We start from the raw sequence: 24308 nt of genomic DNA, 5'->3' as shown, positions 1-24308 counted from the left end.
GAATATAACTACTATAATACTGCTCCTATGTACAAGAATATAACTACTATAATACTGCCTCTATGTACAAGAATACAACTACTATAATACTGCTCCTATGTACAAGAATATAACTACTATAATACTGCTCCTATGTACAAGAATATAACTACTATAATACTGCTCCTATGTACAAGAATATAACTACTATAATACTGCTCCTATGTACAAGAATATAACTACTATAATACTGCTCCTATGTACAAGAATATAACTACTATAATACTGCTCCTATGTACAAGAATATAACTACTATAATACTGCTCCTATGTACAAGAATATAACTACTATAATACTGCTCCTATGTACAAGAATATAACTACTATAATACTGCTCCTATGTACAAGAATATAACTACTATAATACTGCTCCTATGTACAAGAATATAACTACTATAATACTGCTCCTATGTCCAAGAATATAATTACTATAATACTACCCCCTATATACAAGAATATAACTACTATAATACTGCTCCTATATACAAGAATATAACTACTATAATACTACCCCCTATATACAAGAATATAACTACTATAATACTGCTCCTATGTACAAGAATATAACTACTATAATACTGCTCCTATATACAAGAATATAACTACTATAATACTGCTCCTATGTACAAGAATATAACTACTACTGCCCCCTATATACAAGAATATAACTACTATAATACTGCTCCTATGTACAAGAATATAACTACTACTGCCCCCTATATACAAGAATATAACTACTATAATACTGCCCCTATGTACAAGAATATAACTACTATAATACTGCCGCTATGTACAAGAGTATAACTACTATAATACTGCTCCTATGTAAAAGAATATAACTACTATAATACTGCCCCCTATGTACAAGAATATAACTACTATAATACTGCTCCTATGTACAAGAATATAACTACTATAATACTGACCCTATGTACAAGAATATAACTACTATAATACTGCCCTATGTACAAGAATATAACTACTATAATACTTCCCCTATATACAAGAATATAACTACTATAATACTGCTCCTATATACAAGAATATAACTACTATAATACTGCTCCTATGTACAAGAATATAACTACTATAATACTGCCCCCTATGTACAAGAATATAACTACTATAATACTGCTCCTATGTACAAGAGTATAACTACTATAATACTGCTCCTATGTACAAGAATATAACTACTATAATACTGCCCCCTATGTACAAGAATATAACTACTATAATACTGCTCCTATGTACAAGAGTATAACTACTATAATACTGCTCCTATGTACAAGAATATAACTACTATAATACTGCCCCCTATGTACAAGAATATAACTACTATAATACTGCTCCTATATACAAGAATATAACTACTATAATACTGCCCCCTATGTACAAGAATATAACTACTATAATACTGCCCCCTATGTACAAGAATATAACTACTATAATACTGCTCCTATGTACAAGAGTATAACTACTATAATACTGCTCCTATGTACAAGAATATAACTACTATAATACTGCCCCCTATGTGCAAGAATATAACTACTATAATACTGCCCCTATGTACAAGAATATAACTACTATAATACTGCTCCTATGTACAAGAATATAACTACTATAATACTGCCCCTATGTACAAGAATATAACTACTATAATACTGCTCCTATGTACAAGAGTATAACTACTATAATACTGCTCCTATGTACAAGAATATAACTACTATAATACTGCCCCCTATGTGCAAGAATATAACTACTATAATACTGCCCCTATGTACAAGAATATAACTACTATAATACTGCTCCTATGTACAAGAATATAACTACTATAATACTGCCCCTATATACAAGAATATAACTACTATAATACTGCTCCTATGTACAAGAATATAACTACTATAATACTGCTCCTATGTACAAGAATATAACTACTATAATACTGCTCCTATGTACAAGAATATAACTACTATAATACTGCTCCTATGTACAAGAATATAACTACTATAATACTGCTCCTATATACAAGAATATAACTACTATAATACTGCCCCTATGTACAAGAATATAACTACTATAATACTGCTCCCTATGTACAAGAATATAACTACTATAATACTGCCCCTATGTACAAGAATATAACTACTATAATACTGCCCCTATGTACAAGAATATAACTACTATAATACTGCTCCTATGTACAAGAATATAACTACTATAATACTGCTCCTATGTACAAGAATATAACTACTATAATACTGCTCCTATGTACAAGAATATAACTACTATAATACTGCCCCTATGTACAAGAATATAACTACTATAATACTGCCCCTATGTACAAGAATATAACTACTATAATACTGCTCCTATGTACAAGAATATAACTACTATAATACTGCCCCCTATGTACAAGAATATAACTACTATAATACTGCTCCCATGTACAAGAATATAACTACTATAATACTGCTCCTATGTACAAGAATATAACTACTATAATACTGCCCCTATGTACAAGAATATAACTACTATAATACTGCCCCTATGTACAAGAATATAACTACTATAATACTGCTCCTATGTACAAGAATATAACTACTATAATACTGCTCCTATGTACAAGAATATAACTACTATAATACTGCTCCCATGTACAAGAATATAACTACTATAATACTGCCCCTATGTACAAGAATATAACTACTATAATACTGCCCCTATGTACAAGAATATAACTACTATAATACTGCCCCTATGTACAAGAATATAACTACTATAATACTGCTCCTATGTACAAGAATATAACTACTATAATACTGCTCCCATGTACAAGAATATAACTACTATAATACTGCCCCTATGTACAAGAATATAACTACTATAATACTGCCCCTATGTACAAGAATATAACTACTATAATACCGCTCCTATGTACAGGAATATAACTACTATAATACCGCTCCTATGTACAGGAATATAACTACTATAATACTGCTCCTATGTACAAGAATATAACTACTATAATACTGCTCCCATGTACAAGAATATAACTACTATAATACTGCCCCTATGTACAAGAATATAACTACTATAATACTGCCCCTATGTACAAGAATATAACTACTATAATACTGCCCCTATGTACAAGAATATAACTACTATAATACTGCTCCTATGTACAAGAATATAACTACTATAATACTGCTCCCATGTACAAGAATATAACTACTATAATACTGCCCCTATGTACAAGAATATAACTACTATAATACTGCCCCTATGTACAAGAATATAACTACTATAATACTGCCCCTATGTACAAGAATATAACTACTATAATACTGCTCCTATGTACAAGAATATAACTACTATAATACTGCTCCCATGTACAAGAATATAACTACTATAATACTGCCCCTATGTACAAGAATATAACTACTATAATACTGCTCCTATGTACAAGAATATAATTACTATAATACTGCCTCTATGTACAAGAATATAACTACTATAATACTGCCCCCCATGTACAAGAATATAACTACTATAATACTGCCTCCTATGTACAAGAATATAACTACTATAATACTGCCCCTATATACAAGAATATAACTACTATAATACTGCCTTCTAGCTGTGAGGTTGTGTGTCTGTACCTCTCCTGATGTCTGGAGCAAGCCCAGGGAGGGGCCACCCTGGGCGGGGAAGCTCCCCAGGCAAGGCCCAGGCTTCTCGGCCTACACTGGGACAAGGCTCCCAGACCTCTCTGAATGGGAATGCTAATCCCAAAGCCTCTGTGAGACCGGTGAATGCAGCGGCCAAAGCTGCAGCAGTTCTGTGAAGGAAGAAAAACCTGCGAGTAAAGTTTTGGGAGGAAAATCTACTCCAAGTCCAGCAAAGAAGCCAGAAGGTAAAGTGTTGGTGAGTGATGTTCCACAGCACAGTGTGAAGTCCTGTAACTCCCCGGTCAGTCAGCAGCCCCTGCCTGAGGCACAGGTGAGATCGGTCTCAGCTGTACCAATCACCTCTCCTGCTTCCAGGCAGAGACGGACGTCTTTGGAAAGACAGACCATCCAGGAGAACTTGCAGCAACATGGCAGTGTGGCGCTGTCAGGACGCACCCGGTCACAGTCAGGTGGCAGCGATAAACCTGCTGCAGAGCCGGCATCCAGCCGAGGAGCCACAAAGCCATCTGTGGTGGAACCGCACAAGTCTGTATTCAAAACCCCTGTACCCGTGGTGAAGACAAAACCTGTGCAGCCGGCGCGTGCACCCGAGCTGCAGCTAGCGGACGAGATACCGGGACTTGTCAGAAAGCTGGGTGAGTTACAGCAGCAAAAAAAAGCGCTGCAAATGGAGGTAGACTTCATCTATAGTCTAAAGACCACTAATCCTGCCAGTAATGATGTGTATGACCTGAGACTGAACACACTGGGGGTGCAGCTGGCAAGTGTGGTGCAGGACATTGAGTCTGTGCTGGAGGGCATGGGGCCCCTGGCGGAGACCTACAGGAACCGTGAGCGGTTCGCCTCCTATAAGCAGGACTGTGCTGTAGAGACCGGGACCCCCCAGCAGCGGACACGGCCAGTGTTACAGGCTGCCCGCTTCTGCTTCCAAGAAGGAAAAAAACTGCAGCAGCAAGCAGCTGAGTGTGAACAGGAGCATGCACTTCAGACTCCAGCAGAGGAACCACAGGTCCCAGAATGCCCCATGCAGGAGCCGGACTGTATTTGTGAGACTGTTTGTGCTGCTGAGGCAGCTGAGTGTGAACAGGAGCTTGCACTTCAGACTCCAGCAGAGGCACCACAGGTCCCAGAATGCCCCACGCAGGAGCAGGACAGTGTTTGTGAGACTGTTTGTGCTGATGAGGCTGAGGCTGAGGCTGGTGATGTTGTGCCCATGGGGTCGGGGGTTGGGGCTTCACATTCTGTCATGAACGTGGCACTGTCTGATAATGATGCTGCTAATGATAATATGCATGATATGTGTGACTATCCCCCGTTACCATCTAGTCCACAAGGTGTGGCAGCCCTCCCTGCTGCAGACCCTCTCCCTGTCAGTCGGCCCAGTGTGACCCGGCAGGTGCCCCCCAGGAATGCCTGGAGCCGCGGCGCCCCATCCTTCACGTCCAGCGCCAGGTATACCGGCCAGACGTTTAAGCGCATTAATGTGGTGCGGTTTAAGTACATAGGTGCCAAGGAGGATCTGCCACAGCGCAGGTATGTGGTGAGAGAGCTGCTATGCGGCCAGATGGGGTTTGTGGCAAACGAGATACTGGCGGTGTCCAATCTTCTGGACAGACAGGGCTATGAGGTCAGCTTCAAGCTGCAGTGTGACCTGGACAGGTTCTGGTCCAATTACCCCAGGTTCAGAGACGCTGAAGGCTGGAATAAATTTATATTGGTTCCTATCTCCAGGCCGGACACTGTCATGGTAAATATCACCTTCTGGAATGAGGCCGTTCCCCCACAGGACATCGAGGTTTGGCTCCGGAGACACTGTGACCTCGCCTCTGGACTCTCCAAGGTCAGAGATGAGGATGGTATCTGGACAATGGGGTGGAAAGCTGTGGTTAAACTGCGCCAACTCAATAACATTACTGCCCATTTACCCAACTCCTTCTTCATTGGGAGGGAGAAGGGAAGATGTTATTACCCCGGGCAGCCCAGGAATTGCTTCAAATGTGGTGAGAAAGGTCATCTGGCCAACGCCTGTACTGTGGTGAAGTGCAGCCTGTGTGGGGATATCGGCCATGTCGCTGTGGATTGCCGGGATGTTAGGTGCAACCTCTGTGGTAAGATGGGCCACCCTCACAGGGACTGTCCAGACGCCTGGCATAATATCTGCAGAGTCTTCCCTGATGAGGCTGTACTGGCAGGGGCAGAGGCTCAGGAGGATGAAGATGTGGTGGCAGGGGCGCATGAGGGGGAGGATTTAATTTCAGGAGAGATGGTGACCAGCCCAGATGCCCACCAGGAGTCCAGTCATGTAACACCAGAGAAGCAGGGTATAGAGGGTGTAGAGGGGAACATGGAGGTCCAGCAGCCTCAAGTAGCCCCCCCTTCAGCATCACTGTCTGAATCTGATGACTGGAGTGTTAATCATAATAAAAGGAAGAAAAAGAGCACGTCCTCCCGTAAACCTGAGGCAGACTATGACGCCCGTCAGAGTGCTACTAAGAAGGTTCAGAATTCTGCAGGAGTGATGGTTGTGTCCAACAAGTATGGAGTTTTATCTGAGTCTAATGATGACGATTATGAGACAGAGTTGAGGAAAGTTGATGCAGAGTGTGACAGGGACATAGAGGACCACCCTCCGTCAAAGCGGAAGCCTTTATCTCTAGACCCTCAGGTAGAGTCTGACATGGACACCGGAGGTGGACAGAACATCCCTGACTCATGATGATGGCAGTTACTGTGCTCCTTCTCTATTGTGTTGTGATGGCGGGGTTCTCATTAACACTAACATCAAGTAATGTTAACAGTATTAAGGCAAGGAGGACGAGACATGTGGTGTATGAACATCTCACACATCTGGACACCGATGTCATTTTCCTGCAGGAGACACGACTGACATCTCTGGGGCTTATGAGAGAGGCTGAGAGGGAATGGCGGTGCCGTCCTTCTTTCTGGTCACTGGCTGTGGAGCCTTACGCCGGAGTCGCTGTCCTGTTTAACACCAATGATGTGACTGTGCATAGGATGACGGAGGTGGTCATGGGAAGATGTTTGGTCCTGGAAGTCACTATTCATGGGAGGCGACTCCGGCTTATTAACATCTATGGGCCACAGACAGTGACTGACAGGATCCAGCTCTTTAATAACGTTAAGCCTTACCTCTTCACTTCTCTTCCGGTGGTGATGGCAGGGGACTTTAATGCCATACTGACATCAGGTGACAGTTCCTCGGGCAGGACAGTGACCAGGGACGGTAAGGTCCTACATAACATTATAATGCAGTCTGGACTGACTGACATTTTCGCACAGGGAGGTCGACAGCCAAAATTCACATATACATGTTCCAACAGGAGCAGTAGGATAGATTTTGCTTTTGTGAGTCCTACTGAGGCTGTTGACACCCTGAGTGAGAAGGTCGCCCCTTACTCTGATCATCTCGCCTTGTGCTTCTGTCTGGGGACCTCTAACCGTCCGGAGATCGGTAGAGGGTTGTGGAAGCTCAATTCCAGTCTCCTGGATGATGCTTATGTTCAGAGTCGTGTCTACTCCCTTATCCAGCTTCATCTAGATAGGGTTGACTTCTATGACAACATGACCGGCTGGTGGGAGGACGTCAAGGAGGATATCAGATCCCTCTTAAAGAGACTGTCAGTTAATAAAGGGAGGAATAAGTACAGCCAGTACCTAAAGCTGCGTAAAGAATTGGAGTCACTATATTCGGCGGGCGGGGATGACAAAGTGAAGATCGACCGACTGAAATCTGAGATAAGGCAGTATCAGTATAGTAGGTATACCTCCCTGGTTCTTGAACGGGATTATGGGTCTTTAGGGGCCCCTGATCCCTTTGAGAATTGCAGGGAGAGGGTAGTAAAAAAGATGGTCACGGGTCTCACTGACTTCCAGGGTGTATTGCAGGATTCACGGGAGGGTATCCTGGAGGTGGTGAGATCTTACTATGCTGACTTGTTTCAGAGGAAAGTTTTGGATAAAGATAAGATGGCTCAATTCTTGGAGGCAACTCCTGCGCCTGATACTAATGATCTGGACTTTTCTCCTTTGACAGCAGAGTTATCGGTGGAGGAAGTTAAGGAGGCTATTGATAAATTACATCTGAAGAAGGCACCAGGTCCAGATGGCATAACAGCAGAATTTTATAGGAAATTCAGAGACCTCCTGGCTCCAATCCTCGTGGATGTGTATAGAAGTTGTCTAGAAAATCACCTGATGCCTCCATCCATGAGAGTGTCTTCGTTGATTCTGCTGTCTAAAGGTAAAGAGCCAAGCGACATCAAGAACTGGAGGCCAATTGCCCTCTTGAATGTGGACAGGAAGATTCTAGCAAAGATCCTGTTTTCTAGATTAGTCTGTTTGTCCCCAGCACTGTTGGCAGGCTCTCAGTTTGGCACAGTAAAAGGGCGGAACATCTCTGGAGCAGTCATCTCGATACGGGAGATGTTTGAGAGATGTAAAGCTCTGCGGTGTGGGAAATATATTGTTAGTCTGGACCAGGCTAAAGCCTTTGACAGGGTTGATCATGACTATCTGTGGGCCACTTTTTTTTTTTTTGTTTAAATAGTTTTTTATTGAAAGCAAATGTGAACAATACAATTTATGCATTTTCCAGTATTTTGCAAAATTTTAACATTTTCCAAGCCCCCAACAATCCCAACAAAACCCAACCCCCCCCCTCCCCTGACAGCTCATATCCAGTTATACTTTTGTTACCAGTATTGATGGTTCTTTGAGCCATTTGACTCACTTATGTCCGCTTGTTCCTCTAGCACTCTCTTCCTTTCAGAGGCCCTCATCCTCCCATTTCCCATAACTACTCATCCCAGCTCGAGCCACGGAGACCACATTTTGTCAAATGTTTCTATTTTCCCACGTCTTTTATAGACCCCCTTTTCCAAATTGAGACCATATTTAACATAATTCAGGAATTCACCCCTTGTAGGCGGTTCCTCTTTGATCCAGTTCCTTGCTATTACCTTCCTTGCCATGTATAATAGCCTAGCTATTGCTATCTTCCAGGTGTTATCCACTCTAATTTCCTCTACATGTCCTAGTATACACACTATCGGATCCCTCGGCACTCTGCATTTATACGCCCCTTCCACACGGCTCATTACCACCAACCAGAAAGCAACCAGTCTTGGACATGTCCACATCATGTGGTATATTCCTGCATTCTCAGTCCCACATCTCGGGCATTCGGAGTCAGCACGCAACCCCGCTCTGCACAACACTTCCGGTGATTTATAGACTCTGTGTAAGATGTACAGCTGCGATAGTCTGTACGGCTCACTCAGTGACACTCGTGGAACCCACTCCAACACCGACTCCCAGGTTTCATCCTCCATTGGGCCTAAATCTCTTTCCCATTTCGCTCTCGCTTTTAAAGGGAAGTCTAGCAGATGTGCATGTAGAAGGTCCTTATAAAGGGTGGTAATGACTCCCCTTGTGGACCCTTCCCCACACACGTATTCCAGAACTATGTCCTCCTGGATCTCAATACCACCACCCTTGTTCTGAGCTTTAAAAGCATGTTTCATCTGAGCATATTGATATTCCCCAGTCGGTCTCAGTCCAAACTCCCCTTGCAGCTGCGAAAAGGACTTTAATCCTTGTTGTTGAATTATCTGAGCCACCAAGTGGATTCCTTTGGCCTGCCACTCCGCCAGCACTCCAAGGGCCGCAAACTCAACCAAATTATTATTAAACCATATCGGTGTAAATTTAGTCAGCCCCGTGACCCCCCGAATCTGTCGCAGTCTGGTCCATAATTTATATATCAAAAACATAGTTGGGTATAATTTCCCCAATGCATCCAAGGAACCATCCTCCAGACACTGCGCTACCGGTCGTCGGTCCGTCATCCCCTCCATCAAGTGCTGTACCGCACTGGAAGACGCCTCCCGCGCCCAGCCCTTCAAATGTTGGCTCTGGGCTGCAAGAAAATATAACTCAGGATTAGGTAAAGCCAATCCTCCATCTTCCTTGGGTCGCTGAAGCGTCTCCAGGCGAATACGTGGGCACCGCCTCCCCCATATCAGACTTCTAAAAAGAGCATTAATCTGCCGGAATTTCCCACGTGGAATCCAAACTGGCGCATTATGTAGGACGTAGAGTAATTTGGGCATCACAACCATTTTAATGAGATTAACCCTACCTACCACCGATAAGTGTAATTTATTCCACGCATCCACTTTTGCTTTAAGAGCGCCCATGAGAGGTGTCAAATTCCTATATAAAAACTCTGTAACTGGCATCGAGATCCATATTCCCAGGTATTTGAAAAGGGATACTACCTTAAGCCGCCCCTCTCCCAATGGCTCACTTCTACTCTCCTCCACCTCATCCACCTCAAAGAGGACCGATTTATCCCAGTTTATCCTCAATCCCGATAAGTCTCCAAATTTCCCAACGATCTCGATAGCCCCCTTCAAGGCTTCATCCGGGTCCGCCAGGAACAGTAAGATGTCATCTGCATATAATGCAATCTTCTATCTGTGGGCCACTTTGTCAAAGTACGGTATTCCGGGACAATTTGTGGATTGGCTGAAGACATTGTACAGAGAGGCGGTGAGCTTTCCTCTGATTAATGGTTGGCAGGGTGACACTTTTGGAGTTGGGGCAGGGGTGAGACAGGGTTGCCCACTGAGTCCGCTCCTGTATGTTTTTGCCCTAGACCCGTTTCTGAGGTCACTGCAGGAGTGTGATTTTCAGGGGGTGCCGGTCCCCCATTGCCAGCCTCTGAATGTTGTTGCCCATGCGGATGATGTGACGTTGGTGATCTCTAATCCTCGAGAGGTGCAGATGTTATCTGCGTCTATCAGAAGTTACTCAGAGGCCTCCGGGTCTCTGGTCAACCTTGAGAAGAGTCAAGCTCTGTGGACATTAGATACTGATCCCAGCTATGATCTGCGGCAGTTTGCCAAAGCCTCCACCCATATTAAGATCCTAGGGGTTAAATTTGGAAGGGATGATAATGCCACGCTAAATTGGGAGGAGAAATTGGAAACCGGAAATGCAAAGGTTCAGCGATGGAAGAACTGGAGGCTGACCTACAGAGAAAGGGTCGCAATGTTGAAGACTTATCTGGTCCCTGTTTTCTTGTATGTCTCTGTCATTTTCCCTTTGCCAGAATCTTTCTCAGCGAGGCTCTTCAGCCTGTTCTTCCAGCTCTTGTGGGGGAATAGGTTGAATCTAATAAAGAGGGGAATAACGTACCTACGGCGGAGAGAGGGTGGGCTGGATATGTGGAATCCAAGGGTTTTCTTTGACTCCTTGTTTCTAAAGGTAAATTTTGGGAACATGGACTCAAACAGTAGCTCCCTGTGGGTAAATAGTATCAGGTACTGGATATTGCCTTTTGCAGAATCTTGGGTGCGAGGCGGCAGTCTCAAGAGGAGGAGATGGACAGGTGACCACCTCCCCCAGTATCTGGACTATGGTCTGAAGTGTGTTAGGAGGTGGGGACTGGAGAAGTCTTACATTGAGAGCAGTACGAGAAGAGACCTGTATGCTCATGTATGTAGGACTTTCTTCTACTCTCCACTGGCCCTGAGAGATTGTGTCACCACCACCCTGCAGGAAAGCCTTAGGTTCCTAAACGGGAAAAGACTTCCTCCTAAACTGTTTGATGTCACTTGGCTTTCACTGCATAGTCGTCTCTGTCAGGGGGAACCTGAAACACTTGAGTGTCGCCGATCGGAATTGTCCCCTTGGTTGTCAGCAGGAGGAGACTATGGAGCACTTTATATGTGATTGCTGGGGAGGGAGGAAGATCTGGGAGGAAGATCTGGGAGGAAGTGTCAGATAATCTAAGAATCCCCAGACTGCAGACTCTAAAGTATTCTGACATAATCTATGGTGTCCCCTCCACTGTTAGTAACATCGACAGAGAGACGATGTACATTATAATAAGCGTCATTAAATACTATCATTGGCACATGAGAACCCGGGTGTCACTGCACAATGAGCCGTTCGATCACACTGCTGCGGCTGGTCAGGTAATGTCAGAACTCCGGTGGATAAAATCGCTAGAAGTTGGAAGGAGTACGAGAAATATTAAGCTATGGAGGAATGTTAAATTCAGTTAGAAAATATGATATGACTTTTTTTTTTTTTTTGTTTGTTTGTTTTGTTTAGATTAATTTCCTTCTACCTCCAGGTGTGGACACTTTAATTTATGTATCAATATGATCTGATTATGTAGTACTTGTGTATATATGACCAAAGTGAATTGTGTTTTGTAATTCTTGTAATTCTGGGTGATTTTTGTTTTTATTATAATTGTATTTATGTTTGGTTTTTATAATAAAAATTGCCCCCTATGTACAAGAATATAACTACTATAATACTGCTCCTATGTACAAGAATATAACTACTATAATACTGCCCCTATGTACAAGAATATAACTACTATAATACTGCTCCTATGTACAAGAATATAACTACTATAATACTGCCCCTATGTACAAGAATATAACTACTATAATACTGCTCCTATGTACAAGAATATAACTACTATAATACTGCCCCTATGTACAAGAATATAACTACTATAATACTGCTCCTATGTACAAGAATATAACTACTATAATACTGCTCCTATGTACAAGAATATAACTACTATAATACTGCTCCTATGTACAAGAATATAACTACTATAATACTGCCCCTATGTACAAGAATATAACTACTATAATACTACCCCTATATACAAGAATATAACTACTATAATACTGCTCCTATGTACAAGAATATAACTACTATAATACTGCCCCTATGTACAAGAATATAACTACTATAATACTGCTCCTATGTACAAGAATATAACTACTATAATACTGCCCCTATGTACAAGAATATAACTACTATAATACTGCTCCTATGTACAAGAATATAACTACTATAATACTGCCCCTATGTACAAGAATATAACTACTATAATACTGCTCCTATGTACAAGAATATAACTACTATAATACTGCTCCTATGTACAAGAATATAACTACTATAATACTGCTCCTATGTACAAGAATATAACTACTATAATACTGCCCCTATGTACAAGAATATAACTACTATAATACTACCCCTATATACAAGAATATAACTACTATAATACTGCTCCTATATACAAGAATATAACTACTATAATACTACCCCCTATATACAAGAATATAACTACTATAATACTGCTCCTATGTACAAGAATATAACTACTATAATACTGCCCCTATGTAAAAGAATATAACTACTATAATACTGCTCCTATGTACAAGAATATAACTACTATAATACTGCTCCTATGTACAAGAATATAACTACTATAATACTGCCCCTATGTACAAGAATATAACTACTATAATACTGCTCCTATGTACAAGAATATAACTACTATAATACTGCCCCTATGTAAAAGAATATAACTACTATAATACTGCTCCTATGTACAAGAATATAACTACTATAATACTGCTCCTATGTACAAGAATATAACTACTATAATACTGCTCCTATATACAAGAATATAACTACTATAATACTGCTCATATGTACAAGAATATAACTACTATAATACTGCCCCTATGTACAAGAATATAACTACTATAATACTGCCCCTATGTACAAGAATATAACTACTATAATACTGCTCCTATGTACAAGAATATAACTACTATAATACTGCTCCTATGTACAAGAATATAACTACTATAATACTGCTCCTATGTACAAGAATATAACTACTATAATACTGCTCCCTATGTACAAGAATATAACTACTATAATACTGCCCCCTATGTACAAGAATATAACTACTATAATACTGCTCCTATGTACAAGAATATAACTACTATAATACTGCTCCTATATACAAGAATATAACTACTATAATACTGCTCATATGTACAAGAATATAACTACTATAATACTGCCCCTATGTACAAGAATATAACTACTATAATACTGCCCCTATGTACAAGAATATAACTACTATAATACTGCTCCCTATGTACAAGAATATAACTACTATAATACTGCCCCTATGTACAAGAATATAACTACTATAATACTGCTCCTATGTACAAGAATATAACTGCTATAATACTGCCCCTTTGTGCGGTTTTCTTACTTGTATTATTGTGCTCAGTATTATTCCGGTTATGAGGACAGTTGTTGTAGTGTGATCATGTTCTGTAGATGTCGCCTCCATTTTTCTGAACCTGTAATAACACAGACAAGTAATGGAGACGTCACTTTCCGCAGGAGAATCTGGCGGTATAACATTATCTGGTTATATGAGGATAATTATCCCCCTAACCCTGGATTGAAATGTTGGCTGTGAGGATTTTTGGAAACCAGGAAAAGTCAACATCAGTTCTCAACTTATCAATACCGTGCACAAGACGGAATCAGGGTCACCAGAAATCAGCATCTTTTCTGAACCGATTGGTGGGAATTGTGTCAAGATAATGGATCCCGATGCCCCCAGGATTGTTAACGGGGAAAAATGTGACCGTAACACCGTCGGCCATACTGACACAGAGGTTTTTGAAGCAGTTAAAAACCACAAGTTTTTTAAGTGTAAACTTTTTCAATAAATCTTTTTCAGAGGAATTTTGGAACAGTTTCTTTTCTTGAAGTTATTTTGGAAGAGTTTTTTTTCCTGTAGCATTTTGTTTTCCCACAGTGCCTGGTTTGGAGAGGATTCCATCAGGATCTGCTTCCATCAAGATCTATTTCCATCAGGATCTGCTTCCATCAGGATCCGCTTCCATCAGGATCTATTTCCATCAAGATCTATTTCCATCAAGATCTATTTCCATCAGGATCTGCTTCCATCAAGATCTATTTCCATCAGGATCTGCTTCCATCAGGATCTATTTCCATCAGGCTCTGCTTCCATCAAGATCTGTTTCCATCAAGATCTATTTCCATCAGGATCTGCTTCCATCAGGATCTGCTTCCATCAGGATCTGTTTCCATCAAGATCTATTTCCATCAGGATCTGCTTCCATCAAGATCTGTTTCCATCAAGATCTATTTCCATCAGGATCTATTTCCATCAGGATCTGCTTCCATCAGGATCTGCTTCCATCAAGATCTGTTTCCATCAGGATCTGCTTCCATCAGGATCTGCTTCCATCAAGATCTGTTTCCATCAGGATCTGCTTCCATCAGGATCTGCTTCCATTAGGATCTGCTTCCATCAGGATCTGCTTCCATCAAGATCTATTTCCATCAGGATCTGCTTCCATCAATACCTATTTTCATCAGGATCTGCTTCCATCAGTATCTATTTCCATCAGGATCTGCTTCCATCAAGATCTGTTTCCATCAGGATCTGCTTCCATCAGGATCTGCTTCATCAGGATCTGCTTCATCAGGATCTGATTCCATCAATATCTATTTCCATCAGGATCTGCTTCCATCAAGATCTGTTTCCATCAGGATCTGCTTCCATCAGGATCTGCTTCATCAGGATCTGCTTCCATCAATATCTATTTCCATCAGGATCTGCTTCCATCAGGATCTGCTTCCATCAATATCTATTTCCATCAGGATCTGTTTCCATCAAGATCTGTTTCCATCAGGATCTGCTTCCATCAGGATCTGTTTCCATCAGGATCTGTTTCCATCAGGATCTGTTTCCATCAGGATCTGCTTCCATCAGGATCTGCTTCCATCGAGATCTGATCCTTGATGTGATATGCACTATTTTTAAACCAGTCTTTTTGTTTCAGGTACAAAAAGATTCTTAAAGAACTCTCTATGAGAATGTTCACACTGAATTTTTTTTTCAAGGATTTTGAAGCTGATCCGTTTCAAAATCCACATCAAACTGGATTAAAAACTCTTTGATGTGGATTTTGGTGCAGATTTGCTTCAAACTCTTTGGAAAAAAAAAAGTGATCAGAGCCTACAGTATATGAAAAGGAAAGTGGATTTTCCATAGAAATTAACAAATCGAGCTTTACAAGAAATCTGCATTGTGTTTTGAGGAGGATTTTGGAGCAGATCAGCTCAAAAAATCTCTTTGTAAACATTACCGAAGATTCTAGATGAAATCCTGCTGCGGTTCCCTAGAGACCTGTCACCAGAATGTGGATGTCCGGCTCGGAGGGATGAATAGTTATTGATTCTATCATTGTAACTAGTTAACGGAGTAAAATTAAATATGCTGCACTTTAAAGAGGATCGGTCACTCGTCAGAAATGTGTATTTGTTCCCTGGTGTAAATGTCGCCGTTCTCCCGAATTCGGAGCTGTATTTCCTTTGTTCCTGCTTCTCACCGTTCTTGAGATATGGCCTCCTCTTCCCTGTGTGGAAACCTAGTCTTAGTTCCAAGTGGGCGTGGTCCTGAACTCTTCTCTGTGGGTATCTTCTTGAGGACCACACCTCTTTGGCTAACAAGACTAGATGTATGTACAATACAGAGATGAGCATATCTCTGGAACAGAAAGGAACAAAAAAACAACAACTTTTTCACGGTGATCTGCTGTGAAGATACTGAACTTGAACTGCGGTGACCTCATCACGGGCATTTTCCCACAGTCCTGAGGTCACCGCAGTTCAGCCCAGCCTTGATGACATCACCGCCGGTCACTGAAGCTGCGCTCCCAGCAGCTCATTCACCAGTGGTTTTCAGCCGGGACAGTCGCATCTTGGCACCGTCAAGGTTGAAAACTAATTCTCCCCAGACATGGATTACAGCGTGGGACACATCGACCGACAGGTATGGTATATTGTTGCTTTTTTATTTTACTTTCATTACAGGAGATCCATGGCATCGGTGGAATTAGGAACAGTCATAAGTATGGTTTAATTAAGAATATTAAAGGAGTCTGTGTCTTTCTTTCAACTAAAGGACTTTGTTCTGGGTGTGTGTGTTTTCTTACAATGTGACTATGGGGTTAGTAATCGGGGTGTCTTATTGACACCTTTCCATTACTGACCTTAGGGCTTGATGTCACCTGATGGTGATATCAACCCCCCAACTAATATCCCACTTGCCGCCACTACAGGGCAAGTGGGAAGAGCGAGGCTAAGTGCCAGAATTAGCGCATCTTAGAGATGTGCTTTTTCTGGGGCGGCGGAGAGCTGATGTTTTTAGTTGGGGGGACAGTATCCATGGCCCCTTCCTAGGCTATTGATATCAGCCCGCAGCTGTCTGCACAGCCTTTGCTGGTTATTAATTATAAGGGGAACCCATGTCATTTTTTGGGGGTCCCCCATTTAAATAGATAGTAAAGGCTAAGTATACAGCTGTGAGCTGATATTAATATCTTGGGAAGCTCCATGGGTATTACCCCCTTCCCAGGCTATAAACATCTGCCCACAGTCATCTGCTTTCCCTCTGCTGGTTATGAAAATTGCACAGGAGACCATGCCATTTTTTTCTGAAAAATAATATTTTATTAATTAAATACATGTACAGTAAACTGCACATACACTGTACTAATTGTATTTGTCACTGACATCTACAGCTCTGGCAAAAATTAAGAGACCACTGAAAAATTATCAGTTTGTCTGATTGTTCTCTTTATAGGTATATTTTTGAGTAAAATGTAAATTGTTCTTTTATTCTATAAACTACTGACAACATGTCTCCGAAGTTACGAGCAATACATTTTGTATTTATTTTCTGAAAATGAAAAATGGTCAAAATAACCAAAAAAAACTAGTGCTTTAAACTTCAAATAATGCAAAAAACCAAGTGCAGAATCATTTAGAAACAACAATACTAATGTTTTACCTCAGGAAGAGTTCAGAAATCAATATTGTGTGGAATAACCATGATTGTTAATCCCAGCTTTCATGTGTCTTGGCAGCTTTCCACCAGTCTCTCACACGGCTTCTGGGTGACCTTATGCCACTCCTGGTACAATAATGTCAGCAGTTCTTCTTTGTTTGATGGCTTGTGACCATCCATCATCCTCCTGATTACATTCCAGAGGTTTTCAGTTGGGGTCAGGTCTGGAGATTGGACCGGCCATGACAGGGATTGATGTGCTGGTCCTTCATCAACATCCTGATTGACCTAGCTGTGTGGCATGGCGCATTGTCCTGGAAAAACCAGTCCTCAGAGAGGGGGGAACTGTTATGATCCGGTGACCTTGGAGCAGCATGAAAACTTTCACTTGAATAGGTGGTAACTATACTGACCGCAAATCCTGATCTTAACACCGCAACTAGAAGTAGCCGTGGGGTGTGCCTAACAAGCCCTAGACACCTCGTCACAGCCGGAGGACTAGATACCCCTAAAGATGGAAATAGGAATACTATCTTGCCTCAGAGCAGAACCCCAAAGGATAGACAGCCCCCCACAAATATTGGCTGTGAGTAGGAGAGGAAAGACACACACAGTCAGAAAACAGGATTTAGCACAAGAGGCCGCTCTAGCTAAAATAGGAAAGGATAAGGACAGAGTTCTGTGCGGTCAGTATTAAAACCCTTCCAAAAATATCCACAGTAGATTATACAAAAATTCCTCAATCTAACTAAAGACGTGGAACGTATATCTGCAACTCCAGAGACTACTAAACTCAGAGCAGGAATACAATCAAAAACAAGCACACAGCTTGTGTGCCATAGAAAAAGAAACAGACACTTACCTTTGCTGAATTGGCAGCTAAGCAGGAGAAGCCAGACAGAGATCAAATACTTCCCAAGAAACATTGACAACTGGCAAGGACTAATGAGTCCTGCAAACCTAAATACTCCAGTCAGAACTGCAATCAGTAGATACACCTGTCCAGGACTGCAGCCCAGAGACAACTGCATTACCACCTACAACCACTGGAGGGAGCCCAAAAGCAGAATTCACAACAGTACTCCCTGTTATGAACAGGTAATTCAGAACCACAATGGACATTGAAGTTCAGAGCACACAAAGTGACCTGACAATTACCAAAAACATAGGACGAGCTCTGAGACGTGGGAACTCAATCCCTAATCCAATCCCTAATCCTATCACACCACACTAGAGGTAGCCGTGGATTGCGCCTAACGCTCCCTATGCAACTTGGCACAGCCTGAGAAACTAACTAGCCCTGAAGATAGAAAAATAAGCCTACCTTGCCTCAGGGAAATTCCCCAAAGGAAAAGGCAGCCCCCCACATATAATGACTGTGAGTAAAGATGAAAATACAAACACAGAGATGAAATAGATTTAGCAAAGTGAGGCCCGACTTACTGAATAGACCGAGGATAGGAAAGATAGCTTTGCGGTCAACACAAAAACCTACAAACAACCACGCAGAGGGGCAAAAAGACCCTCCGCACCGACTAACGGTACGGAGGTGCTCCCTCTGCGTCTCAGAGCTTCCAGCAAGCGAGAAAAACCAATATAGCAAGCTGGACAGAAATAAATAGCAAACAAAAATAACACAAGCAAAACTTAGCTTATGCAGGATAGACAGGCCACAGGAACGATCCAGGAGGAAGCAAGACCAATACTAGAACATTGACTGGAGGCCAGGATCAAAGCACCAGGTGTAGTTAAATAGAGCAGCACCTAATGACTTAACCTCATCACCTGAGGAAGGAAACTCAGAAGCCGCAGTACCACTCTCATCCACCAAAGGAAGCTCATAGAACCAGCCGAAGTACCACTCTCGACCACAGGAGGGAGCTTGGCCACAGAATTCACAACAACCCCCCCCCTTGAGGAGGGGTCACCGAACCCACACATGAAAGGCACGAACCAAATCAGCGGCATGGACATCAGAGGCAAAAACCCAATAATTATCCTCCTGGCCATAGCCCTTCCATTTGACAAGGTACTGAAGCTTCCGCCTCGAAAAACGGGAATCCAAAATCTTCTCAACAACATATTCCAACTCCCCATCAACCAACACAGGGGCCGGAGGATCAACAGAGGGAACAACGGGCTCCACGTATTTCCGCAATAAAGATCTATGGAAGACATTATGGATAGCAAAAGAGGCCGGAAGCGCCAGTCGAAAAGACACCGGATTAATAATCTCAGAAATCCTATAAGGACCAATAAACCGAGGCTTAAACTTAGGAGAAGAAACCTTCATAGGAACATGACGGGAAGACAACCAGGCCAGATCCCCAACCCGAAGCCGGGAACCAACACATCGACAACGGTTAGCAAAACGTTGAGCCTCCTCTTGAGACAACACCAAATTGTCCACCACATGAGCCCAAATCTGCTGCAACCTGTCAACCACAGAAACCACACCAGGACAGTCAGAAGGCTCAACCTGCCCAGAAGAAAAACGAGGATGAAAACCAAAATTACAAAAGAAAGGCGAAACCAAAGTAGCCGAACTAGCCCGATTGTTAAGGGCAAACTCGGCCAATAGCAAGAAAGCCACCCAATCATCCTGATCAGCAGACACAAAGCATCTCAAATAAGTCTCCAAAGTCTGATTAGTTCGCTCAGTCTGACCATTTGTCTGAGGATGAAACGCAGAAGAAAAAGACAAATCAATGCCCAGCCTAGCACAAAAGACCCGCCAAAATCTAGAAACAAACTGGGAACCTCTGTCGGACACAATATTCTCCGGAATACCATGCAAACGGGCCACATGCTGAAAAAACAACGGAACCAAATCCAAAGAGGAAGGCAATTTAGGCAAAGGCACCAAATGAACCATCTTAGAGAACCGGTCACAAACAACCCAGATAACCGACATCCTCTGGGAAACCGGAAGATCGGAAATAAAATCCATAGAAATATGCGTCCAGGGCCTCTCAGGGACCGGCAATGGCAAAAGCAACCCACTAGCACGGGAACAACAAGGCTTGGCCCGCGCACAAGTCCCACAGGACTGCACAAAAGAACGCACATAACCCGACAAAGAAGGCCACCAAAAGGACCTACCAACCAAGTCTCTGGTACCAAAAATGCCAGGATGGCCAGCCAACACGGAACACTGAACCTCAGAAATCACTCTACTTGTCCATCTGTCAGGAACAAACAGTTTCCCCACCGGACAGCGGTCAGGTTTGTCAGCCTGAAATTCCTGAAGAACCCATCGTAAATCAGGGGAAATGGCAGAAAGGACCACCCCTTCTTTCAGAATACCGACCGGTTCTAAGACCTCAGGAGAATCAGGCGAAAAACTCCTAGAGAGGGCATGAGCCTTAATGTTCTTAGAACCCGGAAGGTACGAGACCACGAAATCAAAACGGGAAAAAAACAAGGACCATCGAGCCTGTCTAGGATTCAGCCATTTGGCAGACTCGAGGTAAATCAAATTCTTATGATCGGTCAAGACCACAATACGGTGCTTAGCTCCCTCAAGCCAATGTCGCCACTCCTCAAACGCCCACTTCATAGCCAACAACTCCCGATTGCCGACATCATAATTGCGTTCAGCAGGCGAAAACTTACGGGAAAAGAAGGCACACGGTTTCATTAAGGAACCAACAGGATCCCTCTGAGACAAAACGGCCCCTGCCCCAATCTCAGAAGCGTCAATCTCAACCTGAAACGGAAGAGAAACATCCGGTTGGCGCAATACCGGAGCAGAAGTAAATCGACGTTTAAGCTCCTGAAAGGCAGAGACAGCCACAGAGGACCAATTCGCCACATCAGCGCCTTTCTTTGTCATATCGGTCAAGGGTTTAACCATGCTGGAAAAATTAGCAATGAAACGGCGATAAAAATTTGCAAAACCCAAAAATTTCTGAAGGCTCTTCACGGATGTGGGCTGTTGTGAATTCTGTGGCTGAGTTCACTTCTGTGGTCACAAGTGGTATTGCAGTCTCTGGGCTTCCTCCCTCAGGTGTTTTGGTGAGCTCGTTGGCTGCCTTGCTATTTAGCTCCACCTGAGTCTGTCTTCCTTGCTCCTTGTCAATGTTCCAGTGTTGGATCTGAGCTACTGCATCTTTCCTTGGGCCTGCTGCTCTGCTAGATAAGTGCTTCTAGTTTGTTTTCTGTTTTTTCTGTCCAGCTTGTTATTATCTTTTGCTGGAAGCTCTGAGAAGCAAAGGGGTGCACCGCCGTGCTGTTAGTTCGGCACGGTGGGTCTTTTTGCCCCTTTGCGTGGTTTTCGTTTTAGGGTTTTTTGTAGACTGCATAGTTCTCTTTGCTATCCTCGCTCTGTCTAGAATATCGGGCCTCACTTTGCTGAATCTATTTCATTCCTACGTTTGTCTTTTCATCTTGCTAACAGTCATTATATGTGGGGGCTGCCTATTCCTTTGGGGTATTTCTCTGAGGTAAGTCAGGCTTGTATTTCTATCTTCAGGCTAGTCAGCTCCTCAGGCAGTGCCGAGTTGCATAGGTAGTGGATAGGCGCAATCCACTGCTGCTTCCAGTTGTGTGAGGATAGATCAGGTACTGCAGTCTACAGAGATTCCACGTCTCAGAGCTCGTCCTATTGTTTTGGGTTATTGCCAGATCTCTGTATGTGCGCTGATTACTGCACGCTGTGTTGCCTGATTGCCAGCCATAACAGTACAAGGAGCCATTCAATGATTTCCAATAGAGGGAAAAAAGAAATCCTGACATCATTTTTTTTTCTTAGCTCTGTCTTCAGTCTTTTTTTTCCCCTAGACATTAGAGTGCTTCAGGACACAGCTGTGGACATGGATATTCAGGCTCTGTGCTCCTCAATGGATAATCTCGTTGTAAATGTACAAAAGATTCAAGATACTATTGATCAGAAATCGATGCTAGAACCAAGAATTCCGATTCCTGATTTGTTTTTTGGTGACAGAACTAAGTTCCTGAGCTTCAGAAATAATTGTAAGCTATTTTTGGCCTTGAAACCTCATTCTTCTGGTAATCCTATTCAACAGGTTTTGATTATTATTTCTTTTTTGCGCGGCGACCCACAGGACTGGGCGTTTTCTCTTGCACCAGGAGATTCTGCATTGAGTAATGTTGATGCATTTTTCCAGGCGCTGGGATTGCTTTACGATGAGCCTAATTCAGTGGATCAAGCTGAGAAAAATCTGCTGGCTTTATGCCAGGGTCAGGATGATGTAGAAGTATATTGTCAGAAATTTAGAAAATGGTCAGTACTCACTCTGTGGAATGAATCTGCACTAGCGGCTTTGTTCAGAAAGGGTCTCTCTGAAGCTCTTAAGGATGTCATGGTGGGTTTTCCTATGCCTGCTGGTTTGAATGAGTCTATGTCCTTGGCCATTCAGATCGGTCGTCGCTTGCGCGAGCGTAAATCTGTGCACCATCTGGCGGTATTGTCTGAGAGTAAACCTGAGCCTATGCAGTGCGACAGGACTATGACTAAACTAGAACGGCACGAACACAGACGTCTGAACAGACTGTGTTTCTATTGTGGTGATTCTACTCATGCTATTTCTAATTGTCCTAAACGCACTAGGCGGTTCGATAGCTCTGCCGTTATTGGTACTGTACAGTCCAAATTCCTTTTGTCCATTACCTTAATGTGCTCTTTGTCATCATATTCTGTCATGGCGTTTGTGGATTCAGGCGCTGCCCTGAATCTGATGGATTTGGATTATGCTAAACGTTGTGGATTTTTCTTGGAGCCTTTGCGGTGTCCTATTCCGTTGAGAGGAATTGATGCTACACCTCTGGCCAAGAATAAGCCTCAGTACTGGGCCCAGCTGACCATGTGCATGGCTCCTGCACATCAGGAAGTTATTCGCTTTTTGGTACTGCATAATTTGCATGATGTGGTCGTGTTGGGGTTGCCATGGCTACAAACCCATAATCCAGTATTGGATTGGAACTCTATGTCGGTAACCAGCTGGGGTTGTCAGGGAGTACATGGTGATGTTCCATTTTTGTCTATTTCGTCATCCATTCCTTCTGACATCCCAGAGTTCTTGTCGGACTTTCAGGATGTATTTGAAGAGTCCAAGTCTGATGCCCTACCTCCGCATAGGAATTGTGATTGTGCTATCGATTTGATTCCTGGTAGTAAATTCCCTAAGGGTCGTTTATTTAATTTGTCCGTACCTGAAAACACCGCTATGCGCAGTTATGTGAAGGAGTCCCTGGAGAAGGGACATATTCGCCCATCGTCGTCACCATTGGGAGCAGGGTTCTTTTTTGTAGCCAAGAAGGATGGTTCGCTAAGACCGTGTATTGATTACCGCCTTCTTAATAAGATCACTGTTAAGTTTCAGTATCCCTTGCCATTGATTTCTGACTTGTTTGCTCGGATTAAGGGGGCTAGTTGGTTTACTAAGATTGATCTTCGTGGTGCGTATAATCTGGTGAGAATCAGGCAGGGAGATGAATGGAAAACGGCATTTAATACGCCCGAGGGTCATTTTGAGTATCTAGTGATGCCGTTCGGACTTGCCAATGCTCCATCTGTTTTTCAGTCTTTTATGCATGACATTTTCCGTGAGTATCTGGATAAATTCTTGATTGTTTACTTGGATGACATTTTGATCTTCTCAGATGATTGGGAGTCTCATGTGAAGCAAGTCAGAATGGTTTTCCAGGTACTGCGTGCTAATTCCTTGTTCGTGAAGGGATCAAAGTGTCTCTTCGGTGTGCAGAAAGTTTCATTTTTGGGGTTCATCTTTTCCCCTTCTACTATCGAGATGGATCCGGTTAAGGTTCAGGCCATCCAGGATTGGACTCAGCCGACATCTCTAAAAA

General features: G+C 42.6%; 1 protein-coding gene across 1 annotated transcript in view; it reads right to left on the bottom strand.

Annotated features, from left to right (window-relative positions):
* Positions 1–24308, bottom strand: part of ART1 (ADP-ribosyltransferase 1) — a 68907-nt gene that overhangs the window by 28178 nt on the left and 16421 nt on the right. Inside the window, exon 2 of the mRNA XM_069759566.1 lies at positions 13860–13950. Within this exon, the coding sequence (XP_069615667.1) occupies positions 13860–13950 (91 nt within the window). The remainder of the gene's footprint in view (positions 1–13859; positions 13951–24308) is intronic.

This window comes from Ranitomeya imitator, chromosome 3, assembly GCF_032444005.1.
Source record: "Ranitomeya imitator isolate aRanImi1 chromosome 3, aRanImi1.pri, whole genome shotgun sequence".
Lineage (NCBI taxonomy): Eukaryota > Metazoa > Chordata > Amphibia > Anura > Dendrobatidae > Ranitomeya > Ranitomeya imitator.
Note: the sequence above shows the minus strand (reverse complement) of the source record. Positions and strands in the feature narration are given on the sequence as shown.